Source organism: Anticarsia gemmatalis, chromosome 6 (assembly GCF_050436995.1).
Source record: "Anticarsia gemmatalis isolate Benzon Research Colony breed Stoneville strain chromosome 6, ilAntGemm2 primary, whole genome shotgun sequence".
Taxonomy (NCBI): domain Eukaryota; kingdom Metazoa; phylum Arthropoda; class Insecta; order Lepidoptera; family Erebidae; genus Anticarsia; species Anticarsia gemmatalis.
The window spans coordinates 1,383,276-1,404,138 of record NC_134750.1 but is presented as its reverse complement, the minus strand read 5'-3'; the positions used below and the strand labels follow the sequence as shown (position 1 = coordinate 1,404,138).

Genomic DNA, 20,863 nt, shown 5'->3' with positions numbered 1-20,863 from the left:
ACAAACAAACAAACTCTTCAGCTTTATAATATTAATATAAGTATAGATTATAAAATTGTAAAGTTTGTTTGTTTGTGAACGCGCTAATCTCAGGAACATATGGTGCGAATTGAATTTGTTTTACTGTTGGATAGCCTATTTATTAAGGAAGGCTGTAGGCTATATAACATCACGCTACGAGCAACAGGAGCAGAGTTAAAATGTTTCAAAACGGGAAAAATTATGACCTATCTTTTCTGACGCAAGTGAAGCAACGCGAGTCAACTTGTAACTGATAACTTATACTTCTAAATACAAGTATGTATTTAGAAGTATAAGTATGTTAACGTTTTTAAACTCTCGCGACTAGTACACTGACCACGGTCGTGACCACGGTCGATGTAATTCGATCGAAACGTCGGGCAGCAAATAAGGTATCCTAACCTTTAAATTTTCAATCGCATATAAGACTCGTTGCATTATAATATTATGTATAAGTATGTTTATCAGATACTCATGCTCATCACACAATTATCCCGGGTGGGATGTTATCCCACCACACGTGTCGCTACGGTTATTGTAGCGAGGTGACCACGTTAACCACTGCGCCAAATATGCAGTTAACTTAAATTCACAATACGGTACTAGCAACTTATCCTGCCTGTACCTTGCACGCCCCTACTAATGTTTTAAATACGAAATGATCTATCAGTTTCTACTTCATATCATAACCATTGAACAAGTCCCCAACTCATACATGGCTAAACGTGGTGGATTCAAAGCCGAACCCCTCCTGCATTCCAGGCGAATTTGCCTACCATTAGAACGTTATAGAATATCGATTTTACCTTATAGTATCTAAGCGCGGTATTAAGACTATGTTTTTGGGTTTTTTTAGATTATTACGGAGTTAATAACTGGGTATATATTTTTTTTGTTATCAATTTTTTTTCCCACTTTCGACTTATACAGTGGACTCATGATTCAAAGTCCTCCTCATTACAGTCAGAGTCCCTTGCCCAACATTGGAACTAAATGGGTTAAATATATTATTTCTACATTAACTCTTCTTTCTTAATATTACAGAGAACTCTATCAAGAAGAATTTCTGTATGCTGTAATGGTTATATCAACAAGAAGTAAGTTAATATAGCTATTGTTATAACGTTTAATAACTATGACATAAAAACCAAGAAATTATGTTTTACTTCAAATTGCGTACCCACTCAAGTTTCATTGCTTATAGGTAATTAATAGCCTTTATCTATCTGATATCACAAACCTTCAAATTATGATATATTTTTTAAACGCTTTCAGTACTTTAGAGAAATCCTTCTGCATACAAATTTACCTACAACATTCCACTTTAACTTTGTAATAGTAAAGATTAAGCTAACAATCTTAGCAACATTTATTTTAAATATAATATGAAATACGAAGTTCTACACCCACAAAAAACTTAGTATAATTTATATTCTTCTGCTTGATATTATCAAAATGTGTTCAGTTATTATCTGAAAGAAGAACAGATAAACATACAGCAGATACAATGACATGGTGCTAACAAAAAATGCAGGCAAATTATTATTTATTTCATTGTGCCACTGCCCCTCTCAATTGTTCTAACAGAAATGATAAGATAATTTATTAATAGAATTCATATTGTACAATAAAATATATTTTTTTATTTTTAGTAATATCTGTAATCCAGTGTGCTCCAGAAGCTGTATTAACGGCCTTTGTCAGAAACCAGAAGTGTGCGTGTGCAATGTTGGCTACAAACTAGACCCAAGAAACAAATATAATTGCCTACCAGTTTGTAGCAAAACTTGCGAGAATGGAATTTGTCAAAAGCCTGAGACTTGTGCCTGTAATACTGGCTATAAACTTGACCCAAGGAATAAATATAAATGTTTACCAGTTTGCAGTAAACCTTGCGAGAATGCAATTTGCCAAAAGCCAGAAACATGTTCGTGCAACGCTGGCTACAAACTTGATTCTGGAAATAAATATAAATGCCTGCCAGTTTGCAGCAAACCTTGTGAGAATGGCATTTGCCAAAAGCCTGAATCGTGTGTTTGTAATGCCGGCTATAAACTGGACCCAAAGAATAAATATAAATGCTTGCCAGTTTGTAACAAACCTTGCGAGAATGGAATTTGCCAAAAGCCTGAGACTTGTGCCTGTAATACTGGCTACAAACTAGACCCAAATAATAAATATAAATGCCTGCCAGTTTGCAGCAAACCTTGCGAGAATGGAATATGCCAAAAGCCTGAGACTTGTGTCTGTAATGCCGGCTATAAACTGGACCCAAAGAATAAATACAAATGCCTGCCAGTTTGCAGCAAACCTTGCGAGAATGGAATTTGCCAAAAGCCTGAAACTTGTGTTTGTAATGCCGGCTATAAACTGGACTCTAAGAATAAATACAAATGCTTGCCTGTTTGCAGCAAAACTTGCGAGAATGGAATTTGTCAAAAGCCTGAGACTTGTGCCTGTAATACTGGCTATAAACTAGACCCAAGGAATAAATATAAATGTTTGCCAGTTTGTAGCAAACCTTGCGAGAATGGAATTTGCCAAAAGCCAGAAACATGTTCGTGCAACGCTGGCTACAAACTTGATTCAGGAAATAAATATAAATGCCTGCCAGTTTGCAGCAAACCTTGTGAGAATGGCATTTGCCAAAAGCCTGAATCGTGTGTTTGTAATGCCGGCTATAAACTGGACCCAAAGAATAAATATAAATGCTTGCCAGTTTGTAACAAACCTTGCGAGAATGGAATTTGCCAAAAGCCAGAAACATGTTCGTGCAACGCTGGCTACAAACTTGATTCAGGAAATAAATATAAATGCCTGCCAGTTTGCAGCAAACCTTGCGAGAATGGAATATGCCAAAAGCCTGAGACTTGTGTCTGTAATGCCGGCTATAAACTGGACCCAAAGAATAAATACAAATGCCTGCCAGTTTGCAGCAAACCTTGCGAGAATGGAATTTGCCAAAAGCCTGAAACTTGTGTTTGTAATGCCGGCTATAAACTGGACTCTAAGAATAAATACAAATGCTTGCCTGTTTGCAGCAAAACTTGCGAGAATGGAATTTGTCAAAAGCCTGAGACTTGTGCCTGTAATACTGGCTATAAACTAGACCCAAGGAATAAATATAAATGTTTGCCAGTTTGTAGCAAACCTTGCGAGAATGGAATTTGCCAAAAGCCAGAAACATGTTCGTGCAACGCTGGCTACAAACTTGATTCAGGAAATAAATATAAATGCCTGCCAGTTTGCAGCAAACCTTGTGAGAATGGCATTTGCCAAAAGCCTGAATCGTGTGTTTGTAATGCCGGCTATAAACTGGACCCAAAGAATAAATATAAATGCTTGCCAGTTTGTAACAAACCTTGCGAGAATGGAATTTGCCAAAAGCCTGAGACTTGTGCCTGTAATACTGGCTACAAACTAGACCCAAATAATAAATATAAATGCCTGCCAGTTTGCAGCAAACCTTGCGAGAATGGAATATGCCAAAAGCCTGAGACTTGTGTCTGTAATGCCGGCTATAAACTGGACCCAAAGAATAAATACAAATGCCTGCCAGTTTGCAGCAAACCTTGCGAGAATGGAATTTGCCAAAAGCCTGAAACTTGTGTTTGTAATGCCGGCTATAAACTGGACTCTAAGAATAAATACAAATGCTTGCCTGTTTGCAGCAAAACTTGCGAGAATGGAATTTGTCAAAAGCCTGAGACTTGTGCCTGTAATACTGGCTATAAACTAGACCCAAGGAATAAATATAAATGTTTGCCAGTTTGTAGCAAACCTTGCGAGAATGGAATTTGCCAAAAGCCAGAAACATGTTCGTGCAACGCTGGCTACAAACTTGATTCAGGAAATAAATATAAATGCCTGCCAGTTTGCAGCAAACCTTGTGAGAATGGCATTTGCCAAAAGCCTGAATCGTGTGTTTGTAATGCCGGCTATAAACTGGACCCAAAGAATAAATATAAATGCTTGCCAGTTTGTAACAAACCTTGCGAGAATGGAATTTGCCAAAAGCCTGAGACTTGTGCCTGTAATACTGGCTACAAACTAGACCCAAATAATAAATATAAATGCCTGCCAGTTTGCAGCAAACCTTGCGAGAATGGAATATGCCAAAAGCCTGAGACTTGTGTCTGTAATGCCGGCTATAAACTGGACCCAAAGAATAAATACAAATGCCTGCCAGTTTGCAGCAAACCTTGCGAGAATGGAATTTGCCAAAAGCCTGAAACTTGTGTTTGTAATGCCGGCTATAAACTGGACTCTAAGAATAAATACAAATGCTTGCCTGTTTGCAGCAAAACTTGCGAGAATGGAATTTGTCAAAAGCCTGAGACTTGTGCCTGTAATACTGGCTATAAACTAGACCCAAGGAATAAATATAAATGTTTGCCAGTTTGTAGCAAACCTTGCGAGAATGGAATTTGCCAAAAGCCAGAAACATGTTCGTGCAACGCTGGCTACAAACTTGATTCAGGAAATAAATATAAATGCCTGCCAGTTTGCAGCAAACCTTGTGAGAATGGCATTTGCCAAAAGCCTGAATCGTGTGTTTGTAATGCCGGCTATAAACTGGACCCAAAGAATAAATATAAATGCTTGCCAGTTTGTAACAAACCTTGCGAGAATGGAATTTGCCAAAAGCCTGAGACTTGTGCCTGTAATACTGGCTACAAACTAGACCCAAATAATAAATATAAATGCCTGCCAGTTTGCAGCAAACCTTGCGAGAATGGAATATGCCAAAAGCCTGAGACTTGTGTCTGTAATGCCGGCTATAAACTGGACCCAAAGAATAAATACAAATGCCTGCCAGTTTGCAGCAAACCTTGCGAGAATGGAATTTGCCAAAAGCCTGAAACTTGTGTTTGTAATGCCGGCTATAAACTGGACTCTAAGAATAAATACAAATGCTTGCCTGTTTGCAGCAAAACTTGCGAGAATGGAATTTGCCAAAAGCCTGAGACTTGTGCCTGTAATACTGGCTACAAACTAGACCCAAATAATAAATATAAATGCCTGCCAGTTTGCAGCAAACCTTGCGAGAATGGAATTTGTCAAAAGCCTGAGACTTGTGCCTGTAATACTGGCTATAAACTAGACCTAAGGAATAAATATAAATGTTTGCCAGTTTGTAGCAAACCTTGCGAGAATGGAATTTGCCAAAAGCCAGAAACATGTTCGTGCAACGCTGGCTACAAACTTGATTCAGGAAATAAATATAAATGCCTGCCAGTTTGCAGCAAACCTTGTGAGAATGGCATTTGCCAAAAGCCTGAATCGTGTGTTTGTAATGCCGGCTATAAACTGGACCCAAAGAATAAATATAAATGCTTGCCAGTTTGTAACAAACCTTGCGAGAATGGAATTTGCCAAAAGCCTGAGACTTGTGCCTGTAATACTGGCTACAAACTAGACCCAAATAATAAATATAAATGCCTGCCAGTTTGCAGCAAACCTTGCGAGAATGGAATATGCCAAAAGCCTGAGACTTGTGTCTGTAATGCCGGCTATAAACTGGACCCAAAGAATAAATACAAATGCCTGCCAGTTTGCAGCAAACCTTGCGAGAATGGAATTTGCCAAAAGCCTGAAACTTGTGTTTGTAATGCCGGCTATAAACTGGACTCTAAGAATAAATACAAATGCTTGCCTGTTTGCAGCAAAACTTGCGAGAATGGAATTTGTCAAAAGCCTGAGACTTGTGCCTGTAATACTGGCTATAAACTAGACCCAAGGAATAAATATAAATGTTTGCCAGTTTGTAGCAAACCTTGCGAGAATGGAATTTGCCAAAAGCCAGAAACATGTTCGTGCAACGCTGGCTACAAACTTGATTCAGGAAATAAATATAAATGCCTGCCAGTTTGCAGCAAACCTTGTGAGAATGGCATTTGCCAAAAGCCTGAATCGTGTGTTTGTAATGCCGGCTATAAACTGGACCCAAAGAATAAATATAAATGCTTGCCAGTTTGTAACAAACCTTGCGAGAATGGAATTTGCCAAAAGCCTGAGACTTGTGCTTGTAATACTGGCTACAAACTAGACCCAAATAATAAATATAAATGCCTGCCAGTTTGCAGCAAACCTTGCGAGAATGGAATATGCCAAAAGCCTGAGACTTGTGTCTGTAATGCCGGCTATAAACTGGACCCAAAGAATAAATACAAATGCCTGCCAGTTTGCAGCAAACCTTGCGAGAATGGAATTTGCCAAAAGCCTGAAACTTGTGTTTGTAATGCCGGCTATAAACTGGACTCTAAGAATAAATACAAATGCTTGCCTGTTTGCAGCAAAACTTGCGAGAATGGAATTTGTCAAAAGCCTGAGACTTGTGCCTGTAATACTGGCTATAAACTAGACCCAAGGAATAAATATAAATGTTTGCCAGTTTGTAGCAAACCTTGCGAGAATGGAATTTGCCAAAAGCCAGAAACATGTTCGTGCAACGCTGGCTACAAACTTGATTCAGGAAATAAATATAAATGCCTGCCAGTTTGCAGCAAACCTTGTGAGAATGGCATTTGCCAAAAGCCTGAATCGTGTGTTTGTAATGCCGGCTATAAACTGGACCCAAAGAATAAATATAAATGCTTGCCAGTTTGTAACAAACCTTGCGAGAATGGAATTTGCCAAAAGCCTGAGACTTGTGCCTGTAATACTGGCTACAAACTAGACCCAAATAATAAATATAAATGCCTGCCAGTTTGCAGCAAACCTTGCGAGAATGGAATATGCCAAAAGCCTGAGACTTGTGTCTGTAATGCCGGCTATAAACTGGACCCAAAGAATAAATACAAATGCCTGCCAGTTTGCAGCAAACCTTGCGAGAATGGAATTTGCCAAAAGCCTGAAACTTGTGTTTGTAATGCCGGCTATAAACTGGACTCTAAGAATAAATACAAATGCTTGCCTGTTTGCAGCAAAACTTGCGAGAATGGAATTTGCCAAAAGCCTGAGACTTGTGCCTGTAATACTGGCTACAAACTAGACCCAAATAATAAATATAAATGCTTGCCTGTTTGCAGCAAAACTTGCGAGAATGGAATTTGCCAAAAGCCTGAGACTTGTGCCTGTAATACTGGCTACAAACTAGACCCAAATAATAAATATAAATGCCTGCCAGTTTGTAGCAAAACTTGCGAGAATGGAATTTGTCAAAAGCCTGAGACTTGTGCCTGTAATACTGGCTATAAACTAGACCTAAGGAATAAATATAAATGTTTGCCAGTTTGTAGCAAACCTTGCGAGAATGGAATTTGCCAAAAGCCAGAAACATGTTCGTGCAACGCTGGCTACAAACTTGATTCAGGAAATAAATATAAATGCCTGCCAGTTTGCAGCAAACCTTGTGAGAATGGCATTTGCCAAAAGCCTGAATCGTGTGTTTGTAATGCCGGCTATAAACTGGACCCAAAGAATAAATATAAATGCTTGCCAGTTTGCAGCAAACCTTGCGAGAATGGAATATGCCAAAAGCCTGAGACTTGTGCCTGTAATGCCAGCTATAAACTGGACCCAAAGAATAAATACAAATGCCTGCCAGTTTGCAGCAAACCTTGCGAGAATGGAATATGCCAAAAGCCTGAGACTTGTGCCTGTAATACTGGCTACAAACTAGACCCAAATAATAAATATAAATGCCTGCCAGTTTGCAGCAAACCTTGCGAGAATGGATTTTGCCAAAAGCCAGAAACATGTTCGTGCAACACTGGCTACAAACTCGATTCAGGAAATAAATATAAATGCCTGCCAGTTTGCAGCAAACCTTGTGAGAATGGCATTTGCCAAAAGCCTGAATCGTGTGTTTGTAATGCCGGCTATAAACTGGACCCAAAGAATAAATATAAATGCTTGCCAGTTTGTAACAAACCTTGCGAGAATGGAATTTGCCAAAAGCCTGAGACTTGTGCTTGTAATACAGGCTACAAACTAGACCCAAATAATAAATATAAATGCCTGCCAGTTTGCAGCAAACCTTGCGAGAATGGAATATGCCAAAAGCCTGAGACTTGTGCCTGTAATGCCAGCTATAAACTGGACCCAAAGAATAAATACAAATGCCTGCCAGTTTGCAGCAAACCTTGCGAGAATGGAATATGCCAAAAGCCTGAGACTTGTGCCTGTAATACTGGCTACAAACTAGACCCAAATAATAAATATAAATGCCTGCCAGTTTGCAGCAAACCTTGCGAGAATGGATTTTGCCAAAAGCCAGAAACATGTTCGTGCAACACTGGCTACAAACTCGATTCAGGAAATAAATATAAATGTTTACCAGTTTGTAGCAAAGCTTGTGAGAATGGAATTTGCCAAAAGCCTGAGACTTGTGCCTGTAATACTGGTTACAAACTTGATTCAGGAAATAAATATAAATGCTTGCCCGTTTGCAGCAAACCTTGCGAGAATGGAATTTGCCAGAAGCCTGAAACGTGTTCATGCAATACTGGCTACAAACTTGATCCAGGCAATAAATATAAATGCCTGCCAGTTTGTAGCAAACCTTGTAAAAATGGTATTTGTGTACAACCTGAAAAATGTGCTTGCAATGCGGGATATACACAGATGGCAGATAACATGTTGGCATTTCTAATGGACGAAACGCTTGTCGACATCTACAAATGCAGACCAGTTTGCAGCAAACCTTGCGAAAATGGAATTTGCCAAGAGCCTGAATCGTGTGCTTGCAATGTTGGCTATAAAATAGATCCGCTCAATAAATACAAATGTTCACCAATTTGCAGTAAAAACTGTGGGCACGGAGAGTGCATAGCGCCAGATACATGCAAGTGTAAAACTAGGTATGCTTTTAAGAATAAAACGTGCGAACCAACTTGCAAGCAACCTTGTATAAATGCTTCTTGCATTGCTCCTGACACCTGCCAGTGTTACACAGGGTACAGAATTTCTAGAAAGTATCAATGCACGCCGCGTTGTTCAGGAGGGTGTGTACACGGTACCTGCGTGAGCCCAGAAACTTGCGTTTGTAACCCCGGATGGAAATTGACAGTATCAAATATCACAGCAATTAAAACTTGCCAACCGTTGTGTACTAAACCTTGTATCAATGGTATATGTATAGCACCTGAAACGTGTCAATGTTTAGTAGGCTTTAAAGATTCTGGAAATAATACTTGTAAGCCCCATTGTGCCAGAGGCTGTCCTCATGGATCTTGTGTAAAACCAGACACGTGCGAATGTGATAACGGATATCGAATGATAGAAACTGAGCCGAATAATACAAATACTACAAGAAATGCAACGTGCCAACCGGTATGTTCTAAGCCGTGTATAAACAGTACGTGTGTAGCGCCAGATTTATGCGAATGCCTGCCAGGTTATACGAAATCTAGAAAAGCGCAGAATTTTTGTGAGCCACACTGTTCGAATGGATGTTCTCATGGAACTTGTACCAGCCCTGAAACGTGCGTTTGTGATAAAGGATGGACCATGAATAAGACAATGGACGGCACAAACCAAACTTGTGAGCCGATATGTAGTAAATCTTGTGTTCACGGTTTATGTGTAGCCCCTGAGACGTGCGAATGTGAGACAGGCTATAAAGCATCGGATGCATATAGTTGTAAGCCTCATTGTTCCATGGTATGTCTAAATGGGAGGTGTGCCGCTCCAGAAACATGTTTATGCGATCCAGGGTGGAAATTAGTAAACGGTAGTTGTCAACCAATTTGCAAACAACCTTGTGTCAACGGAACATGCGTGAGTCCAGACCAGTGTGAATGTATTCTTGGCTTTGAGAAGAAAAATAAGAGTATTTGTGAACCGAAATGTTCTAGTGGTTGTTTACACGGGACTTGTGTGGCGCCAGAAACTTGCATTTGTGATCAAGGATGGAGTTTGAATATGACAGCGACAAATGGAACTTGTCAGCCAATATGTAATGCCATATGTGTGAACGGGAGCTGCGTGGCTCCTGAGAGATGTGAATGTTTGGCTGGATATACGGAGGTTGGGAAGAATGTTTGTACACCTCATTGTAAGGATGATTGCTCGCACGGTGTTTGTGTAAGTCCTGACACCTGTGTTTGTATCACTGGATGGTACAAAAGCAACGAGACCAACATTTGTATAACAGATGACCCATTTATAAATGCGATGAACGGAGTAGGATATTGGTAAGAACCTTCAGATTATTCTCTTAGAAATTGATAAAGCGTTAATAACAAAACGTTTAGTTCAGTTAGTATTATACAACTGCACGTTTGGCGCAGTGGTTTAAGCGGTCACCTCGCCGCAACAACCGTGGCGCCGCGTGTGGTGGGTTCGAATCCCACCCGGGACAAATCTTTGTGTGATGAGCACGAGTATTTGTTCTGAGCCTGGATGTTAATGTATCTATATAAGTATGTATTTAGAAGTATACATATAAGTATGTTTATCAGTTATTTGGTTACCATAGTACAAGCTCTGCTTAGTTTGGAATCAAATGACCGTGTGTGAGTTGTCCATTAATAATAATAATAATTATTATTTTTCATTATCGTATGGTTAGTGGTCAACCTAGTTTCAAAGTTCAGTTGCTTCATGTAAAATACTGGTATCCAGCTGCGTCCAGTGAGACTGGAGGCCGACTCCAGGCCAGTTGGAAGAAAGGCTAGAATGATGATGTTTGTAAATTGACATCTTTCACAGAGAACAAACAATTATTAATAATAAATTTTGAAACTTTCAGGGTAAGCTCCAACTGGCTGTATATAGTGCCATCGATAATAGTGATAGTAGTACTTTCCACTATCATGTGCCTGCTACTTTGCAAGAAAAAGAAAGTTCGAGAAGAAAGTAAGACACCGTTTATATTTAATGTACCTACATACAAATATCACGCCTGCTATACTCGAATGTGCAGACAGAGGTGCAGATACAAAATACGTTTAGCTATCAACAATGTTAGTCCCAAGTAAAAGATTGCTAAACTCCGGGCCTCTATTGTCAGATATTCTAAATCAATGAAAAGTACAATAGCACTTTGCCCGATCTGGTAATCGAACGAGTCCTCATGATCAACAGTTAGAATATAAAGGTAGTCCAAAAAGAAATCAAGTAAAAATGTTTTTTTTTGGGTAAATTCCCTACATCGTAAACGCAAGGGGATTTATGATTGAGATATTACTAATTATACTCGTATTTTTCCAGTACATATTTTATCTCACATCCTATTATATCAGACTCAACTCTGCTTAATACAAATTAGTCATAAACAACAAAATCCCGTGATTTCCGCCTATATAGATAAACGACGATATATTTTTTACTTTAAATGCAACATAATAATACTAAGTAATAATGTCGACCTCCACTTCTTAACTCCGGGCAATCTCTGAGAAATTCTTAAAAGGAAAAGTCAGAAAATACTTTTTGGCCCGACCCAGGAATTTAACTCAAAATCTTTTGCGCGGCCGTCGTATAAACTACAGACTGCGCCTTAGAAGTAGTTTAAAAAAACAAAAATACAACATAAATACATACTCACATAATAATAAATGAGGAAATTTGTCTCTTGATCTCTTCTGCTAGACCGCTGAATAAATTTTCATAAAACTTTGCATGGAGATTGAAGTATGTTCGAGTTTATTCCGATATTAGCCAATAACGGGCACACAAGCAACACAAGTAATTTGCTATAAAGACACTAATTGTTTTAGTCTTCTAAAAATATCATTTGCACTTGTAAACTTTCGCAGCTACTTCACATAATACAAAGATGGGCAACGGGTCTAATGCGGTGAATTTTTAAAAAGCGATGAGAATTTTTAGGTTTACGAAAACTTATTTGCTGCACGACGTTTCGATCGAATGTCATCGACCGTGGTTACGGGCTGACTGATGTGGCTGCTAAGCGTCGTCTCCTTGTGGAGCGAGTTTCTACGTCTACCCTCGTTTCTCTTCAATATTAAACAAGACCGGTTGTGCGTCTTAATATCAAATTATTAGTTGCTACGAACAAAACCTTGTTTTTCTATAGTAACTTGTAATTCTGGTACATGAAGTACAAAATTACATGCTTTCGCAGCTATAATATCAAGTATGACAAAATGTATAGATGTGAATGAGGCAAAGTGGTAAGAGAAGTAAAGATATTATGCATTTTATCTTTTTCAGAAAATGGAACCGTAGCCGTACCGGAAGGCGACATTGCAATGAAGTTTTTCAAGAGAAAATCAACAGTTTTGTGAAGTAAATTTTCAATTTAAAATGAAGTGGTTCTTCCAATTTGCCAAGAGAACCTTTGACATGAACAGCTGTTATCATTTGAAAACAACTGGGAATAAGTTTTGACGTGCCCTGCGAAGCACCGAGCTCAGTCAAATACCACAAACTGTCTACCCATCTAGGGAATGACCGCATCAAGCGTTGCATAACCCACAGAGCGTTTACCAGAAGCACGGCAGTTTTATTGTGGATGATTTTCAGTATTGTAAAGTATTTACTATATAGGATTATAATTTTAAGCTACTCATAAGTTTTATTTTTAAGTCAGTCTAAATATTTTATTTATTTAAGTCTAATGTAACATAGATATAAGTTGCGTAGAATAAATGTTTTATTGACTTTACCGTGTATCACATTTTTGTCACGCCTTTTAAGTTAATTTATTTTATTTTCCCCTTAAATAGGCAGTGTTGGGCCGACAGTTGTCCAATGATATCCACCTGCTGGCTTACTCCCGACACTCAAATAAGATTCCAGTCGTGTCGAACTCGAGATTATGTAAGCCGTACTCTTAAATCCCGAGATCGTAAACCAGAGCACGTAAAGCCGTCAGTTCTGCGCCTGATCTCTCACTGGTCATGTCGGGTATCCGTCCCACTAGGCTATGAGAATGCACCTGTGTATTGTGCACACACTGCACACTATAAATAAAGTCCTGCACACTTGGCCGATTTCAATTATGGACCCGGGATTCGAACCCGCAACTTTGTGGTCAGCAGTCATATATGTACCCTACCGCCAAGTAGGTAGTAGTAGGCCTTTCGGGCGGCTTGAACAACTTTGACACTAGGTTGACTACTAACCATACGACAAACAAAACAAACAGTAGGTACCATCCAGGCCACAGAGGATGTCAGAGAGTAAATAAAAGGAAATTGTCAAATCTATAGTAGGGCCGCTGAGTAATTACCGATTTGACAGATTATTCTTTAAATTAATTGATATAACCTTGCACGAGCGTCACATTTGCGGAATGATTTAGAATACCTCTTTAATATAAAACTTTATGTCAAAATATCAGAATTAAGTAATTTTCCAATAAACACTGTTTCAAACCTTAAAATAGTTTGTAAATAATGTGAAAACATTTATTTTTTGTTCTTTAGCGCGCTTGTATAAAGTTACATGGTGCGGATTCGTGCGTCTTGTTTTCATAGTGATGTGCTTAATAGTATTCGGTCCGAATTCATTGGAATAGGTATGATTTTTATTTCAAAGAATATTGATGGAATATAGGAATAAGGAATACGGATATTTATTTTATTTCATCAAGGATACTCCACCTAATGAAGAACTTGTGTCTTTAACTATTATTGGTTTTGATTTTATTTAATTAAACTCTATACTAGAATATTTAAAAACAAACTGTTCCAAAATGATATTAGAGTTACCTGTTCAGTCACTTCACTAGTATTGTCAATTTGTCATGTGTCAAATCGGTAATAATTCAGCGGCCCTACTATAACTTACTTTTATGAAATAATTTGAGAACAGTGCCACCTATGAACATGATGTTGAAACTACTTTCATGCAATATATTTTCTGTCCATGTATAGGGTTCATTTTTCAAATTGAAAGAAAGTCATATCAACAGAAAAAAAGTATATTTAAAATTTTCTAATGGCCAATCATAACCTTTTAAAATTGTTACTGAGCTTAACAAAATTCTTGAACAAATATATCAACCAAGTTATTTCATAATCTATTCATAAATATATTTAAATAATATAATAAATGATTAATAAACAACTGTTGCTGCACTTCTTTTAGGTACCAGTAATTTCAAAATTAAATGTGGCATTTCATTATACAATACAAGACATCAGAGCATGTCAATTATTAATTATACACCAACTAACTGTCTTGCTAAAGTGACTTGTAAGCCCTGATTTACCACATATCTGCGATTTCAAAATTGATTAAAAGTGACAAAACACTCTGTAAGTAGTCAGAGGTTACTCAACATTTATAAGACAGTAAATAAATGAAATTATATACACACTATTTTGTTTCTCCACTTTATATTAACTTATAATCTCTTTTGAATTGCATTATTGAGAGTGCATCAACAACCAAAAGTTATCATTCTCAATACATAACTTGTATAATCAAAAGATCGGTTCTCTTGACTTGTAACTTTCAAACGTATCCTCTGCCTCAGAAATTACATTAAATATTTTTCTTTTCACACTATACTGGAGCCAAGTAGGAAACTGTTTCGTAGTTTCACACATACTTTCAAAGAAAGAGTCTAACGGGTGCTTAGTTCTATCTATGTACCGACTTCTATCATCCATATCGATCATTATTTCACTGATTTCATTTTCTACTTTGCTTTTCCTAAATTTGTGTTCACTTTGCTGCGTTGTGTCTACGTCGTTTTGTGTGTGAGGTTCTGGGCTGAATGTAATATTGTCTCTGTTTGAGGTTGAAGGTAACGCAAGGAACGAATCCGAAGGAGAAGGTGTAAAATCATTTTGTTCATCACTTGATTCTGAATATTTTCTTTTACGAGTTTTCATGTACGGAATGAGGAATTCCATGCGTTCAGCGTATTTCCATCTGTTAGTCACTATCATTGATTCTTGATCTGCATTTGCTTTTGCTCTTTTCAATGAATCTCTGTGACAGTCCCGTAGTTTCTTCCATTCTGCTTTTGCACTTCTAACTGTAATAAATAACAAAATAATAAGTATTGAAAATGAAATTGTTGCTTAGTAATAATAAAATATGAATGAAATAATCTTACTGGTATTATTTTGTATACTTCACAAGCCATTTAACTAATTAAGGCACATTACTAGTTGCAATCCTATATTTAACAAACTATATGAAAACATTTTCTACTGTCAAAGATTGATAAAAGTAATTTTATTGGGCTAAGATTTTGAATACAGTGCATCCTAATGTTCCCAGTCAATAGAAACCAATAGGCATTGGTTGATTTGGTCTCTATAGATATATTTATACATAGGTCTTTATAGTAAGGAAGAAACTGAAGAACAAGAAGAATCTCATATCAGTATCCTCAGACCAGCCTCCAATCCTGTACCTGATTACCAGTACTTTACATAGTGGGTATATGCTACTGAATACATGTATTTAACATGGAGTGACAGCCTTTCAAACCTCCGCAACTCAATTGCCTGGGTTATAATAATATACACTTTGGTAAGACTTTTAAGCTTCTGACTACTGGTATTGACGACAAAAATATTAATATGAATAGAATAAATAAATGCAAACTCACTGTCAGATATTTCCTTGCTTTTTAATTCCTGCACGATTCGTTTCCAAGCTGCGTGTTTTTTTCTCATGTCTCTGTACTCTCGACATTCTGTATCCCATAAACAAGGCAGTTGTTTCACCAAATCTATAAACTCTTCCATTATTTTATCCAACATTAATAATGAGAGCCTGTTCCTCTTGCTTTGAAACACATCACTGGTTCCTTAAAATCATCTCATCTCTCACATTATTTTACCGCACACAGGGCGTAATTTGTAAAAACCAAGCTGTTTTAATTGATAACTAAAGATTCCTTCACAACATAACACATAATGTTTATTTGTTTTGATTCAAAAGTTCGCTTTATTTGATAAAATAAATAGACGCTTTAACAATGATATCGATAACAACTTGACAATTATTTGACATTATTGACGTTTAGACATACTAAACTTGTTATTCCGTTTTACGGCAGGATATACTTGGTTCCCACTGGGCTACCAAAGTTAGTGATAAATTACTCAGCATGAAGGAACAGTAAAATATCTATATGTTTACTCATATAAATGAGTTAATACCACAAAACAAAGTAATTTTATTGATTTATCTTGCACATGTTATGCTTAAATAACTAAATACATTTAGTGTGCCCTTAATGCTATTTACCTAGGAATGTTTATGTTTGTTGTATAGTATGTTTGGGAAAGGTTTATTAAACTGGCAAGTTTTTTAATGACATTGAATTTTAATAACTGTTTGACAGTTACTTTTCCGAGCAGAAAAAAAGTGAAAATTTTTCCTCGTACTAAAAATAAAAGCTTATTTTAACTGTATAATTCTTATCAATCTATTAACATTCTTGTGTTTTTTTAAAAAGATTAATTGCCATGTTATTAACCACCTATAAAAGGCAGATTCTAATTCTTATTTGTACTGTTCTTATTGTACTCACCTATGTTTCTCCAGTAATGTCTACAACATTGTTGTAGCACTTTGTAAATAAATAACATCTGATATCTAAAATGAAAACAAAAGCACAACCGGTTGTTAAGCTCACGTACTTTATTGGTATTTTAAACGTGACATATTTCAGTACAGTTACCACAAAATGTGGATTGAATAAGTAGGTACCACACTCAAACCATTGGTCTATTTTTTTAATACATACAAGCTACCATGCGTTTATTCTATCTATATAATTGCTTTAAACAAAATAAAGTAGGTACCTACGTTTAAACATTTCTTGGCCATACATTTGGGCTATTCCTAATCGGACCTTGTCACCAAACAATTGAAGAGATGCTTTGAGATCGATAATCTTTATTTTAACCAGAACAACCTACATAGGTACTGTACCTTGGATAGGGATATTTTTCAGATGTCGTCCAGCCGTCAAAGAAACAAAGTGTTTGACTGTACCTACATCCAAAACATTATTGTTATTGTTGTAAAACCATCCTTAATCTTAAAAACTATTAATTTTGTTTTGCAAATGGTTCTATTTTTCATGTTATATTTTACTTCTTCTTTCATTTTCTGGTTAGCAATGAATTACGAAACACAGAAATCAGCAAAGTAACTTCTAAAATGTTTGCAAAAATGTTTGTTGTGTTCTTTGTCACAGTATTGGAGATTATTGGGGGATTCTGTCAAGTGTGTGTGGAAACTAAAATGTAAGTTAGTGGATGAGCATAATTGTAATTAGGTAGGAGATATTAAGAAAATTATATTATTTCTCAGTGAAAAGTTCGCGTCCTAGATAGTAAGCCTAAGACTGAGTGTAGATATTAGTCAAGACTGGTTAAAGACCTATTGCTTAACAATCAAGACGCATCATCGATAGGCGTGTCTAATACGGTAGAACGGGGAATACTTTATTCGGATCGTCAATAATATAATCGGCCAGGCGGTCAAAATACAACTTTTTAAAATTAATGTTCGGAAAAAAGACCACTCGACATCGCCACGCCTGAATGTTTAAACCGAATCGCAATAATTGAATCCGAAGGAACTATCCGATCAATAGGTACCTACCTACTAGCGGAATAAGTTATTGCTTCGAGTCGATTTTGTTTTGTTCAAAATACAGCCAAACCGAATGTGCCGATCCGAATATGTGCGTAGCAAGCTATACTTGTTCCACAGGAGCTGGCGTGACACTCCAGAAACTTATTTGTACACATACTTGGAAGCATATGAGAAGACGAACTGTCTGTTTTGGTGTACGGACACTAGAGTCGCAACAGCTGTGGGAACTAGATCGGTAAAGGTACTGTACTTTGATATAATAACAAAATACAAAATATTCCTACCCTTAATATCAAGATGCACCTTATAACATACCGTAATACACTTTAACAAAACTTTAAAATATATCCTTCGCTAGCTACTCCTCGCCTAGTGGTAATAATAAAATAATTTCAGAAACCTATGGCTGAACAAATTCATGTTTGCTGTGAAGGTTACATCGAAGAAGAATCTAATGGAGGGAACGGGTGAGCTGTTTACGTACTTTTAACTTTATCTTCTGCGAGTATGATACTAATTTATGCTATGTAATTTTTTTCTTATCTCAACGCCACGTTCGGTATTATAAACAACTACCACTCAGACGTTTCGAGTTCCATTGCCGGGATGGGTGAAGTGCTATTAGACTTTTCTAATTTATATTTTACTATAGTACCTCGGAGTTTGGTAACGTGGCCAGTATTTTTTTTGTAACAAATCCCGTCTTTCTCTAAGGTTAAAGCATAGGTGTATGAAAATACGTCCACGTTTCCCTTACGAGTAAAGAGGGCAAAACACTGTAAATATATTCAAATTCCTTTCAGTATTCATTGTAAGCCACACTGCACTCCACCTTGCGTCAACAGTTACTGCAAGTCTCCTGGTGTATGTGCTTGTAACTCTGGATACATACCAGACGTATTGGAACCTCACAAATGCGTCCCCCTATGTCTAAAGGGCTGCGATCATGGGACTTGTATAGCACCAAACATCTGCGACTGCGATGAAGGATACCAATCATTAGCTGGAGTCTGCGTACCAGTCTGCTCTGATCCCTGTACCAATGGCTCTTGTGTAGCGCCAGAAACATGCCAATGTCTCCCTGGATACAAAAGATCTGACAACGGTACTTGTGAACCATACTGTTCGAGTTACACAGCTAATGGAGAATGCATAAACACGATTACTTGCGAGCCTGGTTGGGTGAAAGTTACCAAAGATTCTATCGAGACGTGTGAACCAGTTTGCACGGAACCTTGTGTCAATGGGACTTGTATAGCTCCAGAGACCTGTGACTGTTCTATTGGCTATATCAAATCTAGTCTAGGATGTCAACCATATTGTTCTTATTGTTTTTACGGCAGTTGTATTGGGCCAGAGACTTGTGTCTGCAACCCTGGATGGTTCAAAAAGGAATTGAATGGGGATTGTTTACCTCATTGTGATCATTCTTGTGGGAATGGAACTTGTATTGCACCGAATGTATGCGAGTGTTTTACAGGCTACGAGTTTGATGAGTCCAGACTTTTGCAAGATGACGTGAAAGGTTCATTGTGTGTTCCTTTGTGTATTGGTTGTGAAGGTACTTGCATCTCGCCGGGTCAATGTACTTGTGTTTGGCCTCAAGTGGCTGTAAAGGTTTTTGATAGCCCCTGTGGTTGCGCCGAAGACTGCTCTAGTACCGAAGATAAATGCGAAAAGACCGTATGCGTATTGGCAAGTACTACCACTACTGAAAATATTCAGCCGGTCGAAGAAACCACAGTTTTTAGTACGCAGGAATATGTGGAAAATGACAATCTAGCGCCTCTGGGAAATGATTTTTACGAACAGAAAGTTGAAAAAGCTGGGTAAGTATGTCAAGATTGGTTTACGTGACTCATATAAAGAACAAAACTAAACCTCTATATATTGTAAGAATCGAAAGATTTTACTCTTTAAAATAAACTGTCAACGTACACGCTAAAATAACCTAGTAGTATAGAGAGATAGCTGTTTTTTTTCAACGTTTGTAACACATGCTTTGTTTTACCGGAATGATGTTTGTAATGTTTTAATTTTTTTTAATGACAATTATACGCCGTATAATATTTACTTATATACTTATATTTTTGCCAGGTTTAATTCTAAATGGATGTATGGAGTAGTAGCTGTTGTTCTATCATCAACAATAATAGTAACATTAGCAGTAATACTCAAGAGAAAATACTGCAAGACATTCCAGAGTAACGTACTAGATCCTAACGGTAAGTACTGTACAGTATCTGTTCTATCTTTATATATATAATTCTTCTGTAAGTGTGTATGTCACTGAACTTCTCTTAAACGACTACACCGATTTTGAAGATTTTTTTTGTGTGTGTTCAAGGGGATCTGAGAATGGTTTAGATTCACAATTTTGTCCGCTGGACAATGTTTTTTTAATTAATTTTAAATTTATTAGTAACGTGTAGACAGGACAACGTCTGTTGGGTCCGCTAGTATTCTATAAGTGCGAAAGTATCGACGGTCCTATGGTTGTTTGTTACTCAATCACATAAAACTATCGAACGGATTTAGATAAAACTATCAGTGTAAAAAATAAACAGTATACGTTCAGTAGTTTTGGCGTAAGTAACTTATAAACTGGATTAACACTTATGATATTTTGTACGCCACCGGGAAGTGGAAATCGATTGACTTGGATTCTAGTTAAGGTTAAATCGTACCCTTAGATTGAAAACTAGGTCATTTAAACACTGAATTAAATTATAACTGAATGGATTGTTTGATTCGCATTATTTTCACTTTAAACTAGCATTCAAACATGCGCTGGTTTGTAATTTAAAAGTACGATTTGATGTAAGCTAATTTTTTTCAGGAAACTTAAATTTGTTTTATTTTTTCAGATGAGGTATCAACAACTGTCCACTACAAACAAACTTCGTCGTCATAGTTCATTTAGCTACAAAAATGACGAACTTCCAAAGAAACTTCCTTAGTAGGTGCTTAAATGACAAACAGGACCGGTTGTTCAATATCGAAATCAAATCGTATATATTTAGGTCAAATAGTAACACTTAGGTTCTAAAATCCCGTCTATGTCACGTAAATACAAATATGTACCTACATACTGTTATAATTTGATATTTCTTACCTTCATAGATTAGGCTATATTATATGCATATCACTACATAGTATAAAACAAAGTCGCCCATTTTGTCTGTAGTCCCTTCGTATGCATAAAACTTTAAAACTACGCAACGGATTTTGATGCGGTTTTCACTAATAGAAAGAGTATTTTCTCCGACAGGTTTTTATATATAATTGAAATACATTGAAACTATATTAGCTGAGTTATAGCGATTTATGTCCAAGAAGTCAGAAAAAAAAT

General features: G+C 37.0%; 4 protein-coding genes across 4 annotated transcripts; 3 read left to right on the top strand and 1 right to left on the bottom strand.

Moving 5' to 3' along the window:
- The first annotated feature begins 1,099 nt into the window (after window positions 1-1,099).
- Window positions 1,100-8,453, top strand: LOC142973807 (uncharacterized). The gene is made up of 4 exons (XM_076115830.1): window positions 1,100-1,118; window positions 2,216-6,994; window positions 7,466-7,779; window positions 8,418-8,453. The coding sequence occupies exons 1-4, from the start codon at window positions 1,100-1,102 to the stop codon at window positions 8,451-8,453; spliced, it is 5,148 nt and encodes a 1,715-aa protein (XP_075971945.1).
- Window positions 8,297-12,584, top strand: LOC142973456 (uncharacterized). The gene is made up of 3 exons (XM_076115147.1): window positions 8,297-10,160; window positions 10,718-10,824; window positions 12,145-12,584. Exons 1-3 carry the CDS (start codon window positions 8,590-8,592, stop codon window positions 12,216-12,218), a joined length of 1,752 nt encoding a protein of 583 aa, XP_075971262.1. The 5' UTR covers window positions 8,297-8,589; the 3' UTR covers window positions 12,219-12,584.
- A 1,256-nt stretch (window positions 12,585-13,840) lies between these two features.
- On the bottom strand, window positions 13,841-15,929 carry LOC142973458 (uncharacterized). Its single transcript, XM_076115149.1, has 2 exons — window positions 15,506-15,929; window positions 13,841-14,923 (listed from the first exon to the last, which is right to left on the bottom strand). Exons 1-2 carry the CDS (start codon window positions 15,657-15,659, stop codon window positions 14,364-14,366), a joined length of 714 nt encoding a protein of 237 aa, XP_075971264.1. The 5' UTR covers window positions 15,660-15,929; the 3' UTR covers window positions 13,841-14,363.
- A 1,168-nt stretch (window positions 15,930-17,097) lies between these two features.
- Window positions 17,098-20,488, top strand: LOC142973457 (uncharacterized). The gene is made up of 6 exons (XM_076115148.1): window positions 17,098-17,156; window positions 17,629-17,752; window positions 17,908-17,978; window positions 18,315-19,340; window positions 19,609-19,736; window positions 20,379-20,488. Coding segments are annotated over exons 1-6 (1,398 nt in total). The 5' UTR covers window positions 17,098-17,154; the 3' UTR covers window positions 20,426-20,488.
- The last annotated feature ends 375 nt before the right edge of the window (window positions 20,489-20,863 follow it).

Excerpts from the sequence above, each read along its gene's own strand:
- LOC142973807 (XM_076115830.1), top strand. Across the intron at positions 6,995-7,465 it reads AAAGCCTGAGACTTGTGCCT|TTTGCAGCAAACCTTGCGAG; the intron begins GTAATACTGGCT and ends AATGCTTGCCAG. Across the intron at positions 7,780-8,417 it reads ATAAATATAAATGCCTGCCA|CAAACCTTGCGAGAATGGAA; the intron begins GTTTGCAGCAAA and ends GCCCGTTTGCAG.
- LOC142973457 (XM_076115148.1), top strand. Across the intron at positions 17,753-17,907 it reads TGGGAACTAGATCGGTAAAG|AAACCTATGGCTGAACAAAT; the intron begins GTACTGTACTTT and ends AAATAATTTCAG. Across the intron at positions 19,737-20,378 it reads TAACGTACTAGATCCTAACG|ATGAGGTATCAACAACTGTC; the intron begins GTAAGTACTGTA and ends TTATTTTTTCAG.
- LOC142973458 (XM_076115149.1), bottom strand. The coding sequence starts at position 15,659 with ATGTTGGATAAAATAATGGAAGAGTTTATAGATTTGGTGAAACAACTG. Across the intron at positions 14,924-15,505 it reads AAGCAAGGAAATATCTGACA|TTAGAAGTGCAAAAGCAGAA; the intron begins GTGAGTTTGCAT and ends TATTTATTACAG.
- LOC142973456 (XM_076115147.1), top strand. The coding sequence starts at position 8,590 with ATGGCAGATAACATGTTGGCATTTCTAATGGACGAAACGCTTGTCGAC. Across the intron at positions 10,161-10,717 it reads ATGAACGGAGTAGGATATTG|GGTAAGCTCCAACTGGCTGT; the intron begins GTAAGAACCTTC and ends TGAAACTTTCAG. Across the intron at positions 10,825-12,144 it reads AAAGAAAGTTCGAGAAGAAA|AAAATGGAACCGTAGCCGTA; the intron begins GTAAGACACCGT and ends TATCTTTTTCAG.